Source organism: Paralichthys olivaceus, chromosome 1, assembly GCF_024713975.1.
Source record: "Paralichthys olivaceus isolate ysfri-2021 chromosome 1, ASM2471397v2, whole genome shotgun sequence".
Lineage (NCBI taxonomy): Eukaryota > Metazoa > Chordata > Actinopteri > Pleuronectiformes > Paralichthyidae > Paralichthys > Paralichthys olivaceus.
In genome coordinates this window covers 10,601,377-10,627,712 of record NC_091093.1, presented here as the reverse complement: position 1 = coordinate 10,627,712, position 26,336 = coordinate 10,601,377, and the positions used below count along the sequence as shown (strand labels likewise).

The 26,336-nt window shown below is 39.5% G+C and overlaps 2 protein-coding genes across 3 annotated transcripts in view; one reads left to right on the top strand and one right to left on the bottom strand.

The window, feature by feature from the left end:
- Nucleotides 1–104: 104 nt before the first annotated feature.
- Nucleotides 105–7,150, bottom strand: rec114 (REC114 meiotic recombination protein). 2 transcript variants are annotated; one of them, XM_069518195.1, is made up of 6 exons: nucleotides 6,826–7,135; nucleotides 4,816–4,905; nucleotides 2,231–2,314; nucleotides 1,748–1,921; nucleotides 535–600; nucleotides 105–269 (listed from the first exon to the last, which is right to left on the bottom strand). In XM_069518195.1, exons 1-6 carry the CDS (start codon nucleotides 6,925–6,927, stop codon nucleotides 105–107), a joined length of 681 nt encoding a protein of 226 aa, XP_069374296.1. In that variant the 5' UTR covers nucleotides 6,928–7,135. The 2 variants fall into 2 exon arrangements, with proteins under 2 accessions (XP_069374296.1, XP_069374310.1); XM_069518209.1 differs by lacking the exon at nucleotides 2,231–2,314 and having other exon boundaries at nucleotides 6,826–7,150.
- A 1,686-nt stretch (nucleotides 7,151–8,836) lies between these two features.
- The window catches only part of hcn4 (hyperpolarization activated cyclic nucleotide-gated potassium channel 4), a 71,888-nt gene continuing 54,388 nt past the window's right edge, over nucleotides 8,837–26,336 (top strand). The window contains exon 1 of the mRNA XM_020079839.2: nucleotides 8,837–10,158. Within this exon, the coding sequence (XP_019935398.2) occupies nucleotides 9,479–10,158 (680 nt within the window). The 5' untranslated portion in view covers nucleotides 8,837–9,478. The remainder of the gene's footprint in view (nucleotides 10,159–26,336) is intronic.

The window sequence follows — 26,336 nt, the reverse complement described above, 5'->3', positions numbered from 1 at the left end:
GGCAGCACAGCACAAAACACTCCACCACCAGGTGCTGCCCACACAAACTGTATAAGAAAAAGAAAAACATTGACCTTTTTGCCTTCAGCTGTTGTGGAGATTATTCACTCTTGAAGCAGTTTCTTCAGCTCCTCCTCCACCCTCTCCACAAACGCAGGAAAGCTGGGATCCAGCAAACAAACATGAAGGATTGGCTCCAAGTCACCCTCTGCCAAAGGACAGTCTAGATATACTTGAGGCAGAGTCACCGCAGCCTCTCCCAGGAAGTGCTGTGGAAGGTCAAAATAATATTTCAGTGAGTCAGAAAAGATGAAATGAAATAATTGAGTAGCATTTGTTAACATTTATCATTTAAAGAAATTAAAGAAAATTTATGTTACTTAATAGGAAGTAGCAAACACCTCAGAGGGACTCAATAAAAATGTTTTGCTCCTTATTTACAATAAATATTCTACACATTGGATGTTTAATTTGAGTAGTTGTTAGCTCTCAATAAGCTTCTGTTTACTTTCTCTGACTTTTAACAATCAGTACCTTTGTCAGAAGTTTGATGGACACTGACCCTTGGACAACCTCAGGCTCAACTCTCACAGTCTTTTCCTGCCAAGACACCGGGGGTGACACAAACAAAGGACCAGTATGACACCACAGGGTTGGGAGGCCAATCAATGGCTTCATTACTAATTGAAAGATATCTATCCCTCAAAGACCTTTCATCTTCACTGTGAACTCCTTCAGTTGGTCTGTTTGCTAAAGGTCAAATTCAAACCCACGACAGAGTCCATTCCTTTTCAGTCCTTCGTGTTAACTGCTGTGAAGCCTAGAAAAGCTTGATCTAAGGTTTTACTTAGAATCTTATTCCAAAATTCACCATTTGCTCTTGAGTGTTTTAAGTTTCAAAGTGAAAAAAGACAAGTAATGACTTGAGGCACCAATAAACTCATCCCTGTGTCATATGTAGAGTGTATATTTCAGCCGGTTAAATGCTTTGTTGACATGTATTTTTGTTGTTGGCTTCAAGATGTTGGACAAAAATGTTTAATGTTTAAAAATGTTCATTTAAAATGTGAATAATTGTAAATGTTTAATTTAACTTAAAGTTAATATTTTGACTGTTAAAAGCAATATTCAGATCTATTTTCATCAGTGGCTTAATGGCAATGCCACTTTGGGTGTTGTATTTATGAATGAATTATATTGTTGTTCTAAATTCCGGTCTGTGTGCATGTGTGTGGGTCTGGGGGGAGGGCATACTGTATTATACACCATAGTGCCTATTGCACTGTGATAGGCTAGTGGTACATGCAAGTATATACCCCAGCTCACTGCACCTACTGCAGATTACAGTCACCTCTAAGATTAAGACGGTATTGCAAATAGCGCCATCTAGTGATGATGATCCGACTTCTGTTGATGAACCTGACCAAAGCATAGTGTTGATTAACAAAAATAAATTTACTAAATGGTAACTATAAACATGTACTTAACACTAATAATATATATATTTATTGACAAAATATTATTAAATACATGGTGACATGGAGATCAATGTCCCACCCTCATCAAAGGAGAAAAAACAGAAGCTCTTACAGCTAAAAAACAGACTCTCAGCTTTAAGTTAGCACCAATGTCATTGTCAAGTTCTTGGTGATTCCTGTAGGCAACACATTTTATTAAACATCTATTTGTGTGTCAGTGCTGGTTATACAATGCAGAAATTGTATTGCAGAAGTGTGAAGTGGGCAACCTGTATCACTGGTGCAGAGACCTCAGCAGGGGGTTGATTGTAGGGTGGTGGGGCATTGTCCTGGGTGGTGACAGGCATGTACTCCTTCAGTTTCCCCACAGCACTTGAACACTCCTTTACAGCCTCCTCCCTGCTACTTCCATCAAACTGCATCCTCATCATGCGGCCCTCTCCCTACAGTAATTCACAAATACATTCAAACTGTGTCTCACATTCTAATGAAACATACTATTTGGTCTTTATGTAAATAATTGGTGTAGAAGGTACATAGTACATATAGTGATAATTTCACTATGGGGAGGCTGTAGTAGCAGTGGAGAATATGAATAAATCATCAAAATATCTAATAATCCAAACTTCAATTATCAAGTTATACTTTCTAATATGGTATAGAATAATGAATATGAGAATCCCCGTCTGACAAGGGAATTAATGTTTGAGACAGACTGTGGAAAACTACTGCATAACTACTATATGAGTCACCTTCATAGTATCTCGAAACATCAGGTTATCAGATTTCTGTTGGATTTTGAGAGATTCTGAGCCACGGATCAACAGGATTGTGTCCTGAGAAAAGACAAGAGAATAAATACGCCACGATGGCTGACAGATAACATAAGAGCAAAATGAATGTAAAAACATCCCCTTTGATTTACACTCAGTCACTCATAGAATCTACTTAATAGAATTAAAGGACAAAAGAAAGTGATACAAGAAAGATAACTGGAAAAAAATTGTTACCTGAATCTGCCTGTAGAGGTCTCCATTTACTTAGTAACTGCTGAACCACAAGTTTGAGGGATAAAGCTCTTTCTCATGCAATTATACAAGCAGATGTTTACATCAGCAGCCTAATATTGTGACCTTTTTTGTTACATTGACTTTATTTTATTTTTTTCAGGAATTATTAATGTGGGTTAATTAACAGGGATCTCTGAGTAGGTGCATACCACCTTATGAAACTGATAGCACTATTATGGTTAGTAATTCAAGGAGGACTCATCTCATTCCAGCATCTCAGGTTGCAGTACAAAAAGAGTGCTGCTGGGAGAAATATGTAATTGTGGAAAAAAGATGGATTTGTAACATTTGTGGATAGGACATTCTAATGCTTTATTAGGTTAACATGTTCTTGGGTATGGATTTGTGTACACATTTGTGACCACATAGCCTACGTCATTTGCTAGAATATAGAACATATGACCTGAATAACTGACTGGAAAATATCATGTATGCAAAAACAACCCAAGTGAACAGCCTAGGCGCTCCACAGCATCATAAAAGCACCAAATGACAGAATGTTTCCAAGAATCTATGTAAAGGTGAACTTCTAGAGACTCATCTCGTGGTGGGTTTTTTCTTATTACATCTACATGCAGAATGAATGAATTTAAAGATTTTCCTTTGCCAGGAGATTCCTGTTTAACTCAGGAGTATCCATATTCTAAGGAGCACAATAAAGCTCCTCCGTGACCCCTTGACTTTCTCTAATACAGCAAATTTCATCTATGTTCAGACAAAAGTTTGGGAAAAGTTTCTTTCAGTCCTTATCGTGTAGCCTATGGGCCTGAGCTCTCTGTACTGAAAGTTCCAGAGCATTCACTGCACCGAGCTATAATAGACCAGTCTATCATCCTCAGTGAAAGCTCTCTGCAGTCTGACCTGAATACCTGTCTGGATCGACACCCTGGCACAGCAAGATAGCTGTGTCCCCTGTCAGAACACCATTAATGAGACACTGAGTCGTCCCTCAAATTTCTGTTATCTGCAGGGCAGGAAGCACGCTTTTAATTTCTAAAGGCCACATTAACTAGTAAAAACACTAAATTCATATTCTGCTCTTACTATTTTACAAGCTCAACCAGACTTATCATACTGTAGATAATGGTTCCCTGCAGGAAAAGTTGAGTTACCACAGTGTGTTTGTTTGTGGTGACTTCAGTAGTGTTAACAGTCCACACCTGGTATTGGCATACTTGATGATTTGAGATGATGTCATTGTGCTGTGCCAGGTTGGCAACAGAACCAGTGCATGAATGTTACAACTGTCAAATCCATTTTCTATGAGACATAACAGAATTGGTATCATGGCATGAAAATTTATACCCAATCAGACGAGCAGTTCAAATTTTTAACAAGGCTGAAGTAGTTTATATTTCTTCGCAACCCTCCCCGCCATAATAAATAATTTAAAATATTTTGAATTTAAATCCAAATCTTACAGCCTGACTGAAACAATCCAGCTGAATCCCCTAAGATTTCAGCTGAAATGTCAACCTCTTCGGCAGAATATCTAATATGGCCTTCACGGATGGCTTTTATCTGGAAAGCAGATTTCTCAGAAAATCTTCTTTTGCTATTTTGTGAAAGGTGTTATTGAAAATGCTTATGTACATCAATCATACCGTCCTTTAATAAACTTATGACTATAAGAGAGGAAGAGCAGCCATGTCTCCAGAATTGCCATTTTTGGCCAGCATTAAATAATTAATAGTTTCATATTCAATGTCCTCTCCATATGGGGGAGGACAACAAATAATAACTGTGACGTACTACAAACTGCCAGTGTCAGAGCATGACATTCCCAGCTGCTGCCTGAATTGATTTCAAGCTATTCCCCTATAGCCACAATTGTTTTTTTGAATTACAGAGCTTCAAGTTGAAGTATACTGTAACACAGTGCTACATGCACTGACATACAGTATGATACAGTCTAGAGTCAGAATAGATATATAGAAAGCATAATATCTTCTGAACTGTAGGTTTGTATGTGAATATCAGAATGGGTTGTAGTTCCCCGCAGAACTGCACCACCAAATTTAAACCAATGATTTCTGTATTCGTGAGACTGAAGTCTATCTTAAAGCAAACTATATTTTCATTTCTATCATTTGAATGATGTCAGTAGATGCTATTTTTAACCACAAGCTTTACATATTTTAATCTACTATTGCTAATCAGGGTAGATACCATATGGGAACTCCTAATCTACGCCTAGTTTGCTTTGTTCCCCCTTTTTTTAGTAATGGAGCAACAAAGAAAATTATCTTATCAGGGAGTCCTCCTACCAAGCATTCTTGTCCTTGTAATACCAGCAAATATCCAGCTTCCACAATAGTGAGGACAATTCCAGGTTTGCTGCAATTTGCTTCAAATACCTGGTGAAGAGAAGAAAATTACCAGAGTTATTGCATTAGTGAGTGATTAGTTTTCCTGATAATCACATGACTGCTCTACACATACATTATGGAGTGTTTGGTTACATGAAGGTAAATGAGGCAGTTCATAAGAACTGCATTATCTGACTCTCTTCTATCAGATTTTTAGCAAACGTTTGCTCAATTTCGATTTTTTTTTTTTTTTTTTCAATCAGATAAAATGGTACATGCTTACAAATTATATTTAACTGTGTGTTACACCCTACAATGTGATACAGTCTTTTGGGTGGAGTGTAAATGGACCTTAACTCCAATTAAATGAGCAGTTTGGAATTTATGCCGGTTATTGGAGTTCTACTTTGACATGGATTATACTGGGTATTGTAGGTCGATTTCAGTTTCACAGCCATACTTCCCTGTCATTACTCATAACATGCAGCTTGCCATCTAGAGTCTGATACAGTTAATGAAAGACAACGACACATTTCTTAATGTGTTTCTTAAGCTACACTTCCTCCCCAACTGAACAGACAAAAAATGACTGACTGTATAAATTAGTGCACTTAATTATGTGTGATATAAGCAGGCAAAAGACTCATAATTCAGCTGTTGGATCATTTTGTATTTATTTGTTTTATATATTAATTAATTTGTTTGTGTTCATGTAATAGACTCCCAAATAAAGGTTGTGTAAATAAAAGCTCCCTCCTCATTTTCACTTCATGGTTTAGGGGATACTTTAATGTTTTGGACTTTTTCTAAAACAAAGAAAGCATTTCCAGGTTATAATTTGAGTTTCAGTTGCATGATACACTACAATCATACTGCAAGCCATGATTCTCAATTTTTTAGATCCAATTTTTTTATGTAGCTGTTCACGTTATCTTTTTAAATGTGGCCTGAATCAGATTTTGATGTGAACTGGCCATGGCCAGGCTGTGACCCACATGCGCAGAAGAACAACTAGACCTCACACGCAGCGTATGTGTGTGCGTGTGTGTGCACATAAATCTGTGCTCTTTGACATTTATAGTATACACAACCAGAGATAATTTAGAGTTAGCTAACCTGCATCCCATCTGATGATGTATTATCAGCAAATGTAATGATTTTGATTTCTATTGATAACACGCATGTATCAATAGACTTCCCCTTAATGAAAAGAATTTGAGAATTTCAAGTCTTTCAAAGTAGAACTGGGCACTAAAAGAATTATTGCAAATAGATATTTCATCAGTAGCAATATTAAAAAATTGTCCAATATAGTACAAATAAGTATAAAACACATGAAGAGTTTACAGCCACAACCTTCATTCAAGAGCAAAAATCAATATTTAAATTAGAAAATGAAAAATGTGGCATTAATGTTAATAATTATTTTTATTGACTGAAGTAAAATCTTAATATTAATCTTATTTTATTTTCTAGCCGTATTGTCCAGCTCTATTTCAAATGTTCAGTTTAAATTTTACAATACAAGCCAAGAATATAACAAAACAGTCAAATTACTACTTGGAAATCGATAGAGGAATAAATTATGAAGCAAGAAAATATAGAATTCAGGCGACAACATTGATTTAATATGAACAATAATTTGGAACATGGGGAGGGAGCTCAACTGTTTAGTTTATTGGTGTTTATAATTTGATTTTAACTTCAGGAGAGGTTAACAGGACGAAGTCTTGGAGGCTAGCTCAGGAGCCCCAGGTGAAACTCCGCTCATTATACATTACGTTGATTTTATTCATACATGTGCTAACGCACCTTGAGCTCATACACCTGCAATAGCAGCTGAGCCGGAGAGCGGCTAATAGCTATGCAACGCTAAGCTAACAGATGTTAGCTTGATGGGGACAGCTAATGTTAGCAGGCTAGCTAGCCGAAACCTCGTTCAGTAACAGTGCAGTAAACCACCGGTACCTTCCAGGGCTGTGTCCCTGTGTCTCTGGAGCCCGGAACAAAACGTCCATAACGTTTCAGCCTCCACACCTGGCTGGAGCCTGGAGCCTGACTGGTGGCCATTTTGATGTTACTGACGAGGTGAGAGGGTGATGTTGGTCTGATGTTCCGTCGTCTCGCTGTGTGACCACTCCTTCCTCACCTGTGACATTTAATAAGTGGACGAGTAGAAGATGAGAGGAAGTGTATAGATAAATAAGTGTAAATAGATACGTTTGAATCTATAAATAAATAGGAGTGTATGAAAAGATATGTGGAAGTGTATAAAAAGATAAGTGTATACATAGATAAGTGTTAGTGTTTGAATAGATAAGTTTAAGTGTATAGATAGATAAGTGTAAGTGTACAAATAGATAAGCCGAAGTGTATAGATAAATACGTATAAGTGTATGAATAGATAAGTCTAAGTGTATAGATAGATAAGTGTAAGTGTACAAATAGATAAGCCGAAGTGTATAGATAGATACGTAATATTGATGTGAAATATTTTAATATTTAGTCTTGTTTTAAAGTATTTGACTAAACACTTTTTTTTTTAACCTAAAGTTCTATTAAAGTATCATGTCTTACAGACATAAATCTAGTAACACGTTTCTCTACACCAAACTGAAACACACCTTTGAGAATTAATCAGTAGAATCTTTTATCTGTGGTTAATTTTTTTAATTGTTTAATACATGTGCCACCTATACCTGTGAGACACATTTATCCTGAAAGGTCCAGTGTGTAAGATTCAGGTGAAAGGGAACTATTGGCAGATATTTAATGTAGAATAATCCTCATGATGTTTTCACTAGTTCATTTCATCTAAATTGTATGAATTGTAGTTTTCTTTACCCCAGAAAAGCCCCTTTATATTTAAATACTTTATATTTACATTGTGGGGGTCCTCTCTCCAGAGGCCGCTATGTTTTTTACATTAGTCCAGACTGGACAAACTAAACACCTTTTGAGTTTTTATGACAACTAAAGGCTACCACAGTTTATTTTCACTTTTGGAAAGAGAGGGTGAGGTGAGGGTGTTCAGCTGCAACATGCAATTTCAACACTAGATATCACAAAATTCTACACACTGTACCTTTAAATTAATATATTGCAAAAATACCATAAAGCAATTGAGATGTGCTGGTTTACAGATTATGGGATGACCCTTTGTATTTTTCTGTAGTATTTATCATTGACATTATTAAACATTAAAATGATTGACATATTCAAATTATTAAGACAAAATGAGCTTTGACCAATTTTCATGTAAACAAATATTTTTGTTCTGCCTTTGACCTATTATAGGGTATAATGTTATTAGTAGGAGGATTTTTTTAATGACTATCTTGAAATTTTTTTCAGGAAGAAAATGATCTTTGTGTTGTGAAACTGTGGTGTCTGTACTTTGGAACTCTCAGAATTCAGGCTCCCTGTCACTTACTTAAGGTACTTCCTTTTTCACTCACATCGATCTTGGGGAAGTTTGTACCATAACACATCAGGGCTGGCAATATTACAAAATGTATTTGTAATAAGGTTTTACTCATAAAATCAAAAGGCTTAACTGCATTTTTTGCAAAATGTCTTAGTGGATTGTTGGATGGGTCATATCACAACTTCTGTAAAAAAAAAAAAAAAAGGTTAATCTATATTGTGAATAACACAATAGTATTTCTTAATTTTTAAAATGATCAAAGTATGAATGTATATGTATTTGTATTTATTCCATTCCATTACATCTCATTTAGCTGACGCTTTTATTCCCACTTGAGTCATTCAATTAGAGGTCGAGAGAGTTTTATTCAAACACATTTTGGTATGATGGTCCTGCTCTATTCTTAACTGTATATGTGGGCACAAATTACGCAGCGGATCTGTTTTTCCATCTGAAGCCTTGAGCCTTGGCCGAACAATGGGTTGTCTTCTTCTACCTGTAGCCTTAACTTGAGAGAAAGAGGAGAGCGTTTTAAGAATGGGGGGAAGAGCATTCCCCTTTAAACAAGGTGGGCTGAGCTTATTTGCAGTTCTAGCTCCTATGGCAACCCAATAGATCAGCATCATGAATATTCACAGTTCACCAAAACGCACCCTTACTAATGGTTCAGTGATGTCAGCGGTGCCTGGAATGCTCTACTGTATTTTTCTTTTCTTTGACTCAATGTGTCTCGTTGTTTGATGGCAACTGGCAAGACATCTGGGGAACAGAGCATCCTTCGTCTTGCGTGACCTTTCCCTCGTCTCCGTATCACCGTCCGTCGGGCACATCCCCTCACATGTCACGCTAAGGTGACTTTCAAGCAGTTTTTTCCCACTTTTTGCGCACAATGTCCAAGCGGCACAAAGATGAGCATCGGGGACGCAGTGGCCAAGCGGTGCGTCCAGCCCGTGCGTGAGGACATATGTGAAGTGTCAGTTAGTGTCTTTATGGGAAAGAGTGCGTCTCATCTGATCCAGCAGAGCCACGGCGGTCCATGTCATGTGCAGCAGGCTTTCAGGGATTCAGATTAGCTCCAGACTGATCGCTCTCACAAACGCACACAGGGAGCGCGGGGCTGGAGGCAACAATCGTTTCAACACATCCTAACAAACTGGATCTATTGAATTTTCTCCACTGTGTCTCAATGTCATAATGGACAGGCTACACTCCTCCATGCGTAAAAGGCTCTACAGTTTGCCACAGCACATTGGACAGAAAGCATCCATAATGGGCGAGGGAGAAGACGCAGACAAGGACACCCGGAGGAAGAGCATCAGGATGAAGCCTCTGCCGTCGCCGACCTCTGGGGGAAGCTGCAAAGGCATCGGGGAGACTAAAAGTGGGGAGTCTGTGATCATGGAGACGGACATAGGGAGACCGATGAAGACCAGCTCGAACGGAGACTGCCGGAGGTTTCGAGGCAGTCTCTCGTCCATCACGAGTCGGCATGTGCACGACTCGGACTCGGCGGAGGAGAGGCGCCTGATCACCGAGGGGGATGTCACCCCGAGCGAGGAGAGCCCCCCCGGAGCCATCGGCGAGGGGCCGTCGGACCAAGGCGCGCAGGGGGCCAGCGGTGGCGGCGGTACCCAGAACGACTCCCCGGGTCAGCAGTCAGGGTTTATAAAGTTGGACGGCATCGACCAAATTCTGCCGGACGACGAGAGATTATATCAGGCTGGGTTCATGCACAGACAGTTTGGAGCGATGCTTCAACCGGGGGTCAACAAGTTCTCTCTGAGGATGTTTGGGAGTGAGAAGGCGGTGGAAAGGGAACAAGAGCGGGTTAAATCCGCCGGATTTTGGATAATTCACCCATACAGTGATTTCAGGTATTCAGACACCTCAGCACACATGTTCTCCAAAACAACACGTTTTGTAATAAAGCATCAACATTAACGTGGATTCCTTACGCAGGCCCAGATGTTTCTTACGGTGGGTTTATCATTTATTAGGACATGAATCACATCAAGAGGAGCCCGGTCATTGTTTTGCCCACCTCCATCACTTATAGTAACTTACTCCTTCATCTTGAAAGATTGCACATCACCACAGATGCACAGTTTGCTTTACAGCTTCATACATTATGATATTTTTAATTTTAGGCTAAATGAATGATATTCAAGTGCCATAACACAGGAGAAGAAATCTATTCATTAGTTAGGAGTCCTGTAGACACACTGTGTTGTGTTTTGAAACACAGCCTTTGCTAATTAGGCCAGTTTACCTAACTTGGGTAGATGCTATCCAAATGGATAAATAATTGAATCCCTTTTAATGGTTTCTTCTCCACCAGAGGAAACATGTTCAGTGGTCTTCATTTATCAAATTGAGGACTTCAGTTCACACTATCAAGCTTGCATTTTGACTTTTCTTATTCCTTTATTTGTGGTATTTTTTTAAAACCAACTGTTTCTCATCATTTTACCTGAATTATGTGTGATGAATCATTTTAGTTGAGCAACTTTGACTGGATCGACATGTTTTATGTCTATTTTAACAGCGTTGTCCCTGCTACTGACAACATACAGAAGCAAATCTTGGTAGATAAAGTCCATAGCACTATTGTTGTCAGACAAATTTCCTCGTTAATGTCCTTGAGTATGTTATTGGCCATATGCATCTGATTCATGGCCACACAGAGGCTCTAAACGACTAAATATGAGTAGATTTGAGGTCCCTTATCATTGCTTTAAAGATTTCATAGTGATTTTAAATATTGGATGAAATTAAATTATTTAAATCAAATGCATACATGTGTTATCATTGGGTTATTAGATGTCCTGTTTGTAAGAGGTGACAGGGAACTGCACATTTATTGCCAAAAACAGTCAAGCTTGATTGACATACACTGTACATGCTATAGCATAAACAGGTGTGTCTATGAGCTTGATATTGTTAGATGCAGCTCCTGATTGAAAAGTATTTGCTTCCTTCAGCCAATCCACTTAAAGCAAATTTGACAAAGTACATCTACTCCAACAACCTTGTAACTTGTATCATGAGCAGGCAATGAACCTTAACCTTTTTTAATTGAAGACATTCTCCTCTAGTTTAATAATTCAGGCAAAACTATTTCATTACAAGCTGTGTCAGCCGTGGCATTTAGCTCACCAATGCGTCCCCTACCTTTCATTTCCATCCTGTAGAGACATTACTGTTGCTGTAAAGGGATTTGGAGCAGTATCATCACTGTTAAACATACTGTAACATTTCTCCTTGTCTGTGACATTGAATGCCGTCTTGGCAGCCTGTTCTTGTGATTGGCCCTGATGGTTTTAATGACATGCGATATAGAAACTATCACTGACCACAAAAGGGTTCAGGGTTTTTTTCTCTTCTCCCTCAAGAACAAGATGTCTGACTTTGAGAGACATGTGAGTTGTAGAGCGAGTTGCTCACAGGCCCGGGGTGTCAGAGGCAAAGGCTAAATAAGACTCTTCCTGGAACAGAGAACAGACACATTTATCTGCTGGTTTATCCTGAGAGAAGGGACGACCACGCTGTGGTGGCTGACATCACTGGATGTTCTCTGTTGAATTCTGAATTTAGGATGAACTACTGCGTCAGCTGTTTAAAGCTGTCACGAAAGGTCCTCGTTTTCCAAGTGAACTCTTTGTGTGTATCATTTAAGGAGAAATGAGTGTAAAATCAACATAGGATTTCTTGAAACATTACTTGAACAATACATTTCAGCTAATCTTACCCTTGATACAGACTGAGGTGATCAACTTTATTGTTTAGTGTTTCCAATCTGTCTTTTTAAAATTTTGCATTGACTCGCTGTCTTTCTCTACAGAGCATGTCATCAGTGTTGCTCAGTCAAAACCTTAAAACAAGCACATGTCTGTAAAAGGCATCATGGTCATAACATTAAGACATCATACCGGATGGTAACTATTATTGCCGTATCAGCACATGACAGGTCGTCATGAAGAAGTGAGATATGTATATGACAGTTTGCCATTTTTGTCGTGCTCCTCCCAGTTGGTTGTGTTTCCTCTGACCCCCACTGCTCTCTTACTCACTGTGCTAAATGTCACGAGGAAGGGTGATTTTGGGCTCTGAGAGTCTGTCCTGATTCTGAAAGGTCAGAGATTTGGCACAAGTGGTCAGTTTTGAAGTGTCTCTGAGCAAAGACGCTGAAACAGGGAATTTGTTTTACACTACACTGCGGTTGAAAGGACATACGTGTGGCACTCTCAGGAAGATGTTCCAAAGTAAATAGATGCAAGGAGAGAATTGTTTGGACAATTGAGGTTGAGCCACTGACTTGTTTTGGGGGGTCTGAGGGTGGATACTGTATATTACCACAATTAACCATATTGGCGATCTGAGCACATTTTGCTTGTCGTCCAAGTGCTCAACACTATGATTAGGTAATCACTTCAGTCTACAATTAAAACCCCACATGTGGCACTCAATCAGGAGAAAAGAAAAAATTGAGACTGTGGGAAAAGATTCTTGTGCAGTTCTCTGTGACTAACATAGTAAAGACATCAATATAAACCAACAATAATCACTCATTTAAGTAATTGTAATAATAAAAGGCCATTACTAATGGAAATCAACATCTATGACAGCTTTTTATTGTTATTAAAATGTTTCAAATAATATTTGAACCCTGTCTTCATGTTAGCCGGAGGATGCTTCATGTCAGTTAACACAGTATGTTGAGAGGAGCTACAACCCCTATTTTATTTTTAATGAACTGAAGGAGAAACATGATAGTTCTTCAAAATGAGGATGAGAAACAGGACAAGATGACTGTAATTAAAGAATACAAGGAGATGAGATGGGACCTTTTAATGGGCCTGCCGAGGCGAAGGGTCTCTGTGACTAAAAGTTTTATTCCCATGTCTGCATCAAAGCTTTGGCACTATAAGCTCAAATTAGAGTGTCACAAGGAATCACATAGTCATCACTGTGCCAGAATTCAGCAAAATCTCCTCTTGTCAAGTATTGTATAACGCTAAGAAGCAGGGGTGGAGCAATATCTTGCAACGGGGAAAAAGACGGATTAAAAATGGCATCATAATCCAATCTACAGCCTCATTTCCAGATCCAAAGCTGAACAGCTTCCTTCGATCCTGAACAAGTCTCTCCCAGTGCACAGATGTGGTCACTTAACCACAGGGTGACATCTTCAACCCCGAAAAAAGAAAAAAAAGAAAAACTAGCATTCATACAAAATGACTGTCATAAATAAAGATGGTTATTACTGTCCCAAGGCAGAAGATGACCATAAAATATCTGTGGAGGTTTGATAGGATTATTGAGCAATACATGTGATTGGTGCTGAGGTTACTGCATCCTCTCTGTTCCTCGCTGAATGCCTCTGTTGGATATCGGCTCTGCATCCTTTGTCTATTGTGAAAATGTGGCTTTATGATTGTTATTTGAAAGCTGATGTGCTTTACAAGCTGGCTGAGACCTTTTGCTGATGCGTGTCCTTGATCATAAAAAAAAGAGCAATAAAAGTCATAGAATCGTTACACCGTGCTTTTTGAAAGAAACTGATTATTTCAGTGCTTGATTGGCAAAATGATATCCCTCTCACAGAATACATAATGCTCTATCTTTGCATGACGAAAACCAGGTAGGAGCCTATTGACCAGATTCTATCAATGCAGCAGCATTGTGCAGAGTTCTAGACAAATGATGGGGCACAATATTAGAATGCATCCCTCTGATCGTCAAGTGCCTTTTAATTATCTTGTGGTTCAGAGCCCAGAGGACACATCTGTTGGAAAGTCTTCCACATTTCCCTGGAGAGATAGAAGAGAAATGTCGCACATTAGAACTTATTTTTTGCACTGAAGGCTCTATTAAGCTCCCCCTTTTCCTTTCAGAACTGGTTTGCCAATGCTATCAGTGAGGGGGGTCATCCGTCCCGCAGTTTCTGTCAATCAGTTAAATCCCTTTGCTACAGTCTTGTGAATCCTTCCATCCACTCTGCAAAGTCCACTTTTTCAACAGCCCTTTATTCTTCCTGCACATTCAGTTCTGTTTCCCAGAGGACATGTACCTAGACAGTGGCAAAAATAAATCCTCTAAAAAGACATCTTCAGATTTTTGCTTCTGTTATTTTTTCTTTGCAGAGAATATAACAGTATAGGGAAGTAGAGCAAATGTAGCACATTTAGACTGTGATATAGTTTAAGGGAGGTAACATTTAGGCAAAGTATTACTAAATGAGACTGTGTTCTGTGTTCAAAAGGCACATTTTACCTAATAATGTAACTATTTTCTGCTCTGATGTTTTCTTTCTCTTGCGGAAGTGACTCATAGCAGTTTAAATTTCCTCCATTAACCCAAATCGAGAGATGTTGTTTTTGGAGGGTATAGCCTCTCACAGTATTAGCATATCTACTGAACATTTGCATATCTCAATCTTCAAAAGATGTAAGGAGAAGCTCACAATACTTGAGAGAATGGTAACTTAACTTAGACTCCCTCTTGTGTTTTCAGAAAATAATTTCCATAGCTTTTATTCTTTTGCTGAATTTTAAAGAGATATGTAAAATTGTTTTAAGCTTTAGCAGCCACTAACAGGTATATGGCTTTTTGAAAAGGACACTTACTGTACCAGTGAACACTTGTTAGTGCATGTGATCAGATGAAATAACCTTCTCTATTTCAGTCGGGTTGATTACTGGTGATTCGAGACTACGTAGTGCTATTGATTTGTTTGGGTCTTGCTGGGCCTCAGGCATGCCATCGATGGGGCTGGATTTATTGAAAAATGAGATGGAGAAACATACACAGCTGTGGTGAGGGTGATTCCCCCTCCCTGTGGCAGGGGCAGGAGTCTAAGTGAGAGTTACACAAAGGTCAAGATGAGGTTCTGGAGATGCAGCAGATGAGTCATATAAAGGCTGGATGTTTGGAGCCCAATTTGAACATTTTTTTGTATTTCTGCTTTTTGGAGTACTAAGTCTCAATGAATGTGTTTTTAGTTGGCACCAATTTTTCAATGTTAACCTGATCAAGGCAATAATCTGAATAAGACACTTGGAATATTCTGACCTTAGCTTCATTATGTAGTCATGAATTTGTCTTAATCACCTTATATTTTTAAATTTCTATAATTTTTTTACAGCATTTTGTAACATGGAAATACAGCAGTTACAAATGCTTGCTGACTCATGTCCTGGGTGTTAAGAAGATGGAAAAATTTGAAGTTTTAGTTGTTTTTTTTTGTCAAGAAAATACCCAAACAGGACGTAATGGTGTTGTGGATGTAATTTTCCAGTTCAGTTTTATTTGCCTAGTTAGGAGCCAGATGGCTGGGATTTGCACCAAATTATAACATACATTATCTCAAAGTATTTTACATAGTAACGTAGCAAAACTTAGAAATATAATTTTTTTTTGAATAATGTCAATAGTTGGAATATTGGTTTCCATGTAAACTAAGTATATGTATGTGATGAGCTCAACATGTTTTAAATAAAAGATGTAAGTCCATATTGGAGTGTTGTAGTGATATTTAGTGTCTATCTGCATGAGAAGGTGGAGGAAAAAAAGGCTTGAAATTATACTGTAGGATGAATGTCACTCTCTTCTCTTTCAGTCTCCATTAAATAATTCCTCTTTTAATTTAGTGCGGGTAAAACACGGGGATTACAGATGGTTCTGGCTGGGCCTGAAAGTGGGGTAATCAAAATAGGCTGCTGTGCTCAACCACGAATATTAGGAGCCAAGAGATTATTACAGCACAATTTATTTAATGGAGGGAGCCCAGGAAGGATGTGCATGCATGGCCGGTGGGTGTAAGGTTGTCATAGTGGCAGGATGATTGAGTGGTACCATGTGACCTCGCCAGGCGTGTGAAATCAGGACACGTGATGACAACTGTAAGAATGGCCCTTTTTTTCTGCATGTTTGTAATTTCCACCCACAGTGAAACATCATTTTGTTTGGCAGAGAGCTGAGTTTAACCTTGGGCAAGTAATCTCGAGGTGAGATTATATTGATTGATTGGACATCATATACATTTTGAAAATGGGAAAGCCAGCTGCAAGCATTTTCTGGGCCCCACGTGTCACTTTGCTGGTTTGCTTGATGTACTTTGGTCACCTGACAAATGGAATGTTATGTGTCCTTCCCGCTTCACCATCCTCTGCACTGCAACATCAATTTATAATCTCTCCAGGTGGATACACAACACTGGGCCTCTTTCAACACATTTCAGTGTCAAATGTATTTCTCTTGCCACTGGACAGATGTGATTATTGTCCCACTGACCACAGGTTAATGTGTCAGTTTCACTTATCTCAGCGTTTCATGATGGTGAATTGAGAAACTGTATTATCAGGTCACATTTGAAACTCCTTGTATGTAACATGAGAGAGACCAGTTGATCTCTGTAGACATTTGTGTTTGTGAAATCAGATTCTGGTTAAGCTACATTATTCATAGCTACTTTATTATGTTACAGTATATAGTTTGAGACCACTCTACCATTCACTTGAATGGATAAGTGGTCTCAGACTTGTTTACATGGTTTTACAAATGGCTCATGCAGAGGAGAAGTTGTGAGGGGGGGACAGGATTTCTGCATGTTCTGAAAAAGTCTCAAATTTAATAATCCTATTTAGGGCGGTGTATTGGCAATGACCCAATGATATAATATATCACAGTATGATACAATACATTTGCCCTATATATAGAATGTCACTGAACAGTGAACACATTACTGAAATGCATTTGGCATGAACAGAATACAAAAATAAAGTGCTTATTAAAGGAATATAAATAAAGGAATGCGGTGTCAGTAACAAAGAACTGTTGCTTTTAAACTTACACTATGCTCAGACGTCCGTTTCTTCCATTGCAGCACAGCGACTCCTCTTCTGTTTCCATTTGTGCACTGTTCTAACAGCGGCACCACCGATACTCCCTGGTTTGAGGAAGCTGTGCCCTTCCATCCTCACATCCAACAATGATGGAACCAAAGTATCTATAGTAACCGCAGAACTATCAAACACTATCTTGGAATAAAAAATTGCAAAGGGTCAGCTGTACCAATATTTTTGCACTGCACTAAACTGACAGGCTTTAAAATAGATTTTACAAACTACTAATCGTAGTTAGATCCTAATTATGTTCGAGTTCATTTGGCGCTACTACTAAATGAGTCATTTTTAATAGAAATGTTTTGGTGTTATGCATAGTTGGTCATAACTCAATGCGTTGTAGTTCATTCTCAACAATTCAGATATTATCACGCTGTTATAAAACTACGAACAAGACCAACATGGATCTAATAACTGATAGTCTACAAATACCCTGATCAGAATTTATGGCAGTACACTCAGCTTGGCTGTAAGTGTAAGAAACTCTGGAACTCTGATGTTCCTTCATATCTGTCTTACTTGACTTAACCCTGGGGAAAAAACAGCAGGATTGTCGAGCCTGGTTAAATTTAACATATGACATACTCACTGTTAATAAAGTGATTATTATAACTTAACCACAGGTAGTACTGACAAACTGTGTGTGATAGTGATACCTACTGTATGCTTTTTGTGTTTTCTTTTCCTGTGCCACAGAGACAATTATTTTACACCCAAATGCAGCAGTGACTCAGCCCATAAATCTCACTTGAAACATTTAGTTTTAATTTGACTCTGACATGTAATCAGTTCTGTGAGAAAGGCAATCAACAAAACACAGAGTATATAGGTGTAATCTTCCAATGATACCCAAGAGGGCATTCTTTACTTTGATTGCAGGTGCTGCAGTGACTCAGGTTTCTGCATCAACACCTAATTCTTACCCAGGCAAACCTTTATTCTCTCTGGTATTATTGCTTTTCCTGACTGTGTAATGAATTTATTCCATATTGGAAAAAGGGAAAAGTTTGAAAGCAAAAACCACTTGGTTGCCAGCAATCAACAGCACACTGTATTTTTTGGGAATTGTCAGCATGGTTGGAATGAATAATTAAGATTGCTTGGGTGAAAATACCTCCTGTGTTCTGTCGCTCCTCTCTGATGTCTGCATCCTGGCACACAATTTACACACAGACCTGGATGATATTTGTATGACCCCAAATAACATAACAACATATATTATATCAAGGCACCTGCAGGGTAAGGTTGAGACCTTGCGTTTTTATCGGGAGAAACCCAACAGTTCCCATGATGCAGCACTTAGTGAAAGTGGAGAGGAAAGACTGTTTGCCTGTACTTCTCTTGGTTTGTAATTGCTTAGTTGGGAACCAGATGGCTGGGATTTGCTAACTTGAACAAAGCTATGAGGGTCTATAGCACAAACAGCCACATTTTATGGCAGCTCAATACACCACTGAATGTGACCTAATGCACAAACCAACCTAATATATGAAAGGACGTCCCTCTGCACCACATGAAATAAATTCTAGTAATAGTTGCACACAACATTTTGACCCTGATTTGTCCTTGAGTTGGAGAAACCTGTTGAGAGACTCCTCAGTATTAAAATTCTGCCTAAATCACGACTATTGGTGTTTATGTATTGTTTAGTAACCAAATCACACCATCCTATTGGTTGACCTCTGGGTGCATGCTCCAGCCTATTTTCTCCTCACATAAATTCTGCTATATGTAATACATACAGGTTGACCTTTTCAGCCTCGACTGTGTCCCAGGTGGATTCTCACACCCCTAGTGTCTCTGAAATTGGATTGTTCGCCCCCCACCCCCCCAATCAGATAGGAAATGGCCAAGATGTGATACTGGCACTGACACTGTATGTTGCTCCAGGGGTTGGACGAAATGGAAGAAACGCCACATCCAAAAGCACTTTGACACTTACCATTACCAAGTCAGCTTAATGGGCAGGTTTTATTAAGTTCAGTGACAATAAGCAGTGTGCCAGAAATAATAGTACTGGTGAGAGGTGATGTATATAAAGTGTGTGTGTGGGTTAGTATCTGTATTTATTTCTTTGTGACGACCATTTTGAGCATAGACTTTACAGAGTGAGGACATTTTGGGAAAGTAAGGACATTTTGGTCAAAAGCTGTTTAAGGGTAAAGACTCGCTTTTAGGGTTAGAAATAGGTTTAGGTTAGGCTTAGTCATTCAATTGTGATGGTTAAGGTAAATAATAGGAATACATCATGCAAAGTTGTCTTTGATAGAAATACACTAGGGAACACTTAATTAAGATTCCTTTATTGTCTCACAATCACACACAAGTATTATATGCAATGGGGAAATTGACCCTCTGCTTTTAACCCATCCGTGTGAACACAGCACATGGAACACAACAAACACAGTGACCACACGGAGCAGTGGGCAGCTATGGAAAGCACCCAGGGAGCAGATGTTGGGGAAGTAAGGTGCCTTGCTCAGGGGCACTTAGACAGGAGGATAGGGAGAGTCCATCAGTCTGATGCCCCTCTTTTCTAACCACTTGTCCACCGCCGCTCCCTAGTCGTCACACCAAGTCAGTTAAACTTCAGGGATATAAATCTGTCCATTTAGGAAGCACAAGTGATTTCACTTGCTTCGGTGCAAATGACAGTGACTACAGGTGCAATTGAAAGGCAAAAGCAAGACAATCCCCAATAAGGGAATGTTTTTTTTCGACAATTGCTCTCTCAGGTTGTACAGGTAGTCCAGCTTCTCCAAGTTGGCACATTAATCCGTGCGGCTGTTACACAAAGAGAGCTAGACAGGGCCGTAGAAGGGCATCAACACAGCAGTGGGATGGGTATCTGACTTTTTGTAGAAGGAAGAACAGGAGCACTGCCAACGCCCTCCAGCAGGCTACAGGTGCGTACATGTTTCTGACTAAACTGTCAGACTCCATGAGGCTGGTATTAAGCCCGATTTCCTCTAGTGGGACCTGTGCTCACAGCCCAGCATTGTGCAGCTCTATTGGCATTCTCCAGAGTACACTATAAATACCAGGTCTGCCACTGGTGCCCAGTTCTCTTTACAGATGAGAGCAGGTTCACACTGAGCACATGTGACGGGCGTGATAGAGTCTGGAGAAGCTGTGGTGAGCATTATGCTGCCTGTAATTTCATCCAGCATGACCGGTTTGGCGGAGGGTTGCACAGACATTTATGTCATAGTCAGCGGTACCATGACTGCTGTTAGGGACGAGGATGAAATCCTTCGAGCAACTGTCAGATCTCAGGCTGGTGCAGTGGACCCTGGGTTCCTCCTGGTGCAATACCAAACTGTGCATCTGTATAATGGAGCCAAGGTGCCACAGTAATTGAACATGTGACTTTTACATATCTTCATGCCAGTTCAAATAATGATCCTTCACGCTCTATACTTGTACACCTGTGACATCCATCATTCCCTTGTTAATCTTTCTCTCACAAGCATCCGTGCACAGCAGACTTGGCAGGAGGATGGCATTTCCACAGAGGACCTCTCCACAGTTTACTCTGCAAGAATGTATAGAAGGCTAAAGCACTTTGGAAACAGTGGGGTTTCCACTCAGAGCAGACAAGAGTCCAGTGCACTGAATAAAGAACTCTGTGTGTGGCTTACTAGATTTGCAGGAAATGCTTCCCTGGATCAATGTGTTAGGCCTGGCCCTGCCACACGCTGTGTGTCTAGAAGACTTAGACAAATGGCTGGATTATGAGAGATGCAGTGGTGAGAGACAGATTGTTTCCACTCCTCTCCTGTGTGTGTGTGTGTGTGTGTGTGTGTGTGTGTGTGTGTGTGTGTGTGTGTGTGCGCGTGTGTGTGATTTATCTTCACCATCTCTTTAGTCGGTCACGTGTCCTCTTTTATCCACAACAGTTTTGGGTTGTACTAAGTTATCCAGTGTGTGATTGAATATGGAGCAGAAATTTAGTGTGTATAAATCATATGCTTTTTCTTACTCATTTTTGCAAAAAGCAAAAAAAACTCAGATTATTAAATCTATTGGAATTTTTATAAACCCAATACTAAAAGGTTGAATCTCTGATTAGCTGTGTTGTTTCCGTGTGAAGTTTGCATATTTTCCAAAAACAAGCAGATTGGGTTTAGGTGAATTGGAGACTTTAAATTGACCATAGCTGTGAATGGTTATTTGTATCAGCCATGTGATAACCTGGCGACCTGTCCAGAATGTAACCCGCCTCTCACCCAATGTCAGCTGGGATTGGCTCCAGCCCCACAGTGCCCCTTAAAAGGATAAGCAGTAGATAATGGATGGATGAATGTACCTCATACTTTATTTTTCCCTAAAATCTTTTTTTTTTCCTAAGCGATAGTGTTACATTTTCAAAGCTACACCTCGAAGTAATGATCCCTTTATTCAGAGGACAGTCCCTACACAGAGCTCTCCTCATACTCTCTGTCTCTGCCCTCATGTTGTACAGAGTCTAATTTTCTATCAATATTTCCTCTTTTTTGCTTCTTTTTGAGTCCCTACTCTTCCCTTCACCCTTTGACCTCAGATCAGCATTTTGGACATAGACAGAAAAGCTTTTTGTTGCAGGCGCTCCATTTGCTGATTGCAGCACCTAAAGTAGTGAAGATAATGGCCTTGCACTGGTGCAGCATAGAACAAGGGCATGAGGTGATGGTCTACTGCATGACCAGCAGCTGGTATTACACACAATACATTATCTTAGCACTTCATCTATGTTAAGAGAAAGCCCATTGCGCCATCTAAATCTCTCCCTGGCCGTCTCTGCAAGTGTGGGCTGGTGGCTGGTGTAGCATATATTTTTTATGTGTTCAGCAGTTGGGAAGCTCTGGCCTATGTTTCCTTTACCACACTCTGTGGTTGGCTGACAGGGGACCCCTCTGACATGACCCCAAGGACCTTGCGGGAGATAACAAGGCATCATGATAAAACATAGATGCAATTAGTGGCAGGATGACAGTCCACAAAGCTGGAGTACAGATACTGGCACATGCTAGTAGGATAAGTGAATGCTGATGGCCGCAGCTAGAGAGCTTTCTTTACTCTCCTCTTCTTTGCTCGGCCACTCACTGTCTTCCTATTTACTTTTTTTCTCCTGGGACTGCAGATTACCTCCTTGTACAATCTGTACAGTTTTGTTTTTCAGAGCAGATTGTCAGCAAGTTGTGCCCTGCTAATCTGTGAAGGACTCTGTGGGGCAGCAGAGATGAAGACATGGGATACTGAGTAGCTACTTGTGTCACCGGGCAGAGCATGTCCAGCAACAGTACCCCCCCCCAAAACAAAAAATAGAAAGTATCCCAGTGGGATGTAAAGGGGGCCAGAAACAGACTTCTTGTGAGCATTCTTCTCGGCGTGCTCCCCTGATTACATCTGGTCATTTTGCAAAGTACCTCTGTTGATTTCATGATTTAGTCAGAGCTCTTAAGTGCACACTTCTGAGCTCTTCAAACATCACTGCAAGTTTAGCGGCTGGACTTCTTTCATTGAGTGGATCTGGGGCATAATCATGAGTGTCTGGCATCAATGCTACAGATGTCAGTGAGTTTCCCTGTAAAACTAATACCCTCATCTGCGATTTTGAATAAAGTTGAAGTGAATCGAAGCCGTTTAATTCCAATTAATTCTGGTATTATCACACAAATGTTTTTAATATCTTTTTAACCATTAATGAAGGATTATGAAAGGGATGTGCTGTGTTTTGTAAATACACCCTCTGATCCACTTAGAAGATGACATTTTACATCAATTTAAGCCAAACCACCATAGTGCACTGAACACTTAATTACACACATGCAAATGTGGGAGTCATTTTCAAAGTTAAAGGTATCTAATACCTTAGATTTAGATCTTTTAGTGTTAGTCTGTGCTTAGAAAGATCTGTCAATCAATTCCAGATTTGTAGCACTTTGTAGCACAATTTCGGCATGTCACTTTTACAGTTTCGTAAAGAAATCTGCAATCTCTCCAGGGCAAACAAACAGGCCATTTCAAGCAGCCATGTTTAGAACAGGCATTGCAGTAGTCTTTTCTACTTCAGTAGATGTGACATTGGCGTTTGTATTGGCTTCTGTTGTCTATGTTCAATTACAGTCCCAGGCAAAGCTTTAGTTAATTACTTAATTTCTAAATTGATCTCTTTTAGCAATGTTAGCTAAGGTTGAGTCTTTCAGTTGATTTTATGCTTCTCCTCTCCCCTCTGCAGATATTTAGAACATCCCCCCTGTTTTCTCTCTCTTTTCTCTTAGCCTAAGGTTGGGGAGATTTGCCTCTACCTCTGATGAAATCTTCTAAGCCTTGGTTTGATAAAACATTGTGCCTCACCTAAATATAGCCACCTGCGACTGCACAGTCCCAGTGTCAGTGATGTGCTTGCAGTGTGCCTGCCGGCTGTGCTTAGCAAAGACAGCAGCGTTATGACAGTTCATTGGAGCGGGTGACAACAAAAATAGGATTAACCCTTTTAACCTGAATTTTCTTTTTTGTTTCTCCTCAACATTTATAACTTGCTGTGTTTGCCAACTGGCTTGTTAAATAACATTTGGTTTTCTTTTTATGGACAATACACAGACGTGTTTTGTTGTCACAGATGTTGTTCTGCTGTTAAAGTGTGACAAGATTCATCATAGCTCGCCTTTCCCTGTGGCTAAATGTAGCTTACGTAAGATGAAGTGATTTTTTTTAAAAGCCTTTCATGCTTAATTTTCATTCAGTCCACTTCTTGTATTCATTAAAAAAATTGCATTGGGCCTTAATTGGCTGGTGCTGTGTTTGCTCTTGTTAACCTGGTGCCAAAACAACTATTCATGCAGCTTCAATGGAGGCCAACAGTGTTTTAGCCAAATTGCTAAAAAAGTATAATAATAATAATAATAATTAATATTATAGTTGTTGTTGTTATTGTTTTATTTTATTTTTGATTGTTTTTCTCTTCAAGAAATTATTTGTATAACATAGTCATAAAATAATTTAATAGATTAATCTTACACTGGCTTTAAAAGTCATTAAGGTGGATGTGATTCATTTTTAATTAAACTGTCAAATAGAGAAGTCTACCATGTAAGGAAAAAACATGAATTCATAATAATATTAAAATAACCTCACCAGCAAAAACTTTCACTCTAACTGTAATTTATATTACATACCCCTAAACCTCAATTAAACTATGCTCTCGGTATATAGCTGAATAAAAACAATATTGATCTTCCACTTAATCGTAGATTTCATTTCAATTAAAAAGTTTCCAAGCCAATCTTTGTATGTGCGCTTCTTCTCTCTGTACATCTGTGCTAAATGTTGTGTGGGGGCAGACCTGGTTCACTTTGGGCGGCGTGTTGAGTCAAACGCCCGCTTTGTGTGGAAATCAAATCATTACGATGTAGATGAGAACATTTTATTTTGACGGGACAGTGTGTAAATTCTACTTAATTCTGTCCATGCCAGAGAGCTAATGCTGGCTAACAGCTGTCTGCAGACATCAGCCTGTTGTCTTGTCAACACAAACAGTGCAGAGGAATTAGTGAGCAGTCTCTCAGCTTCTGGCCTGTCTGAGCTGTAAGTGATCATTAGAGTGGACGTCTGTCCGTACGAAACATCTATTGCAGCTTTCACAGACAAATAATGAGAATTGTTTTTAGGCAAAGATGTTAGCAAGTTTTCTTTTATCAGAAGAATAATGAAATGCATGTGTTTAGACTAACAGTTACATATATGCACATATGTACTACAGGCACAAAGGCAAACAGTTGCAGTTCTCTTCATAGTGATGCACAGGTCTGATGGGATACACTGTCAAATGTGATTGATTCACACGATTTAATGACTTTAAATTACTTTAAGTTTCAAGGTCATGGTCAAAATTTGAATGATCAACTTTCTCTTTTGTTTGTTTCCTTATCTTTTAGTAGAAATTGCACCAGCCTAAATTCAATATTGGCTTATCAGTATTTCTACACAAAAGAAACATGTCATAGTTTTCTCTGATACCTGGAGTTTTGGTATTGAAATATTGACTGACGAGAGAAGACAGGGTTTGTGGGTGCTGTGTGTTGATGTGTGGGGGTCAAAATGAAACCAGGCTGTTTGTGCGGCTGATATTTAACATGAGTCGGAATTTTCAGGCATAGTCTGAGCAGGACCCTGATAACACAAATCTTTACTGAGAAAATTGGAGCAAGCAAACACACGCGCACATAAACACACACACAAACACTCAGCAAGCAAATCAATTATTCAACACAGAAACTTGTTTTTTTATGCAAAAACAGATACATTTCAATCATTTGATCAGCGCAAATCTCATTTACAGTGCACACAATGTTGGCTGGGGTCCTCGTGTGTGTGTGTGTGTGTGTGTGTGTGGAGAGCACTCATTTTTCCTCTGCTGTTCCCATTCAGTCATGTAATAAAAGGGGGACACTTTTAAATGCTGTCTGACACTTTTACCTGACATGACAGATAATCTTGCTTGTATGTGATGCCATCATTCTCCCAGCATGGTGGCCAACAGATAGACATCTTCTACAAGGGAAATGTAAAAACAAGAGTGTGCATTTGCAAACAAACAAAACTTACTCTCCCTGTATATTCCCTGTATATATACAGCACTATTTATAACCAATTCCTGTGTCTCTTGTGTCCCTTGTACCTGCCTCGTCAATTTAAAAATCTGGACTGTACAGTGAAAGGTGAGCGAGTGTCCATCTCTGGGTCTCAGTCTCTTTCAGGTAGGCGTGGGCTGTGAGAGTGAGGAGAATGAGAGAGGCTTATCATGTAGTCACATGCACTCTGATGGTGCCAACATGTTCCTGCTGTCCCTGGTCACCCCACAGGAGAGCAGAGAGGGCTGCAGTCTCTGTCCCTCCAGAGTGCAACATGTCAGGGCGCACTTCGTCAGTACAGCGAACTCTCAGCACCTTAGTTAGGTGTGAGCCATGCTGCTGCTCCTCTTTCCCAGTGTTTCCAGTGTGTGTCTGCTTATGCGGGCCCCATTTAGAAAAATGAAATAGTTTCACACAGGTCCTGCAAACACACCATGTCTAACTTTCATTTGTTCCCTTGTTGTGCAGCAACAAATAAACACAGGTTGTGCCAGAGGCTGTTTCAAGAGGTAGAGAATGTTGCCCATTATTCAG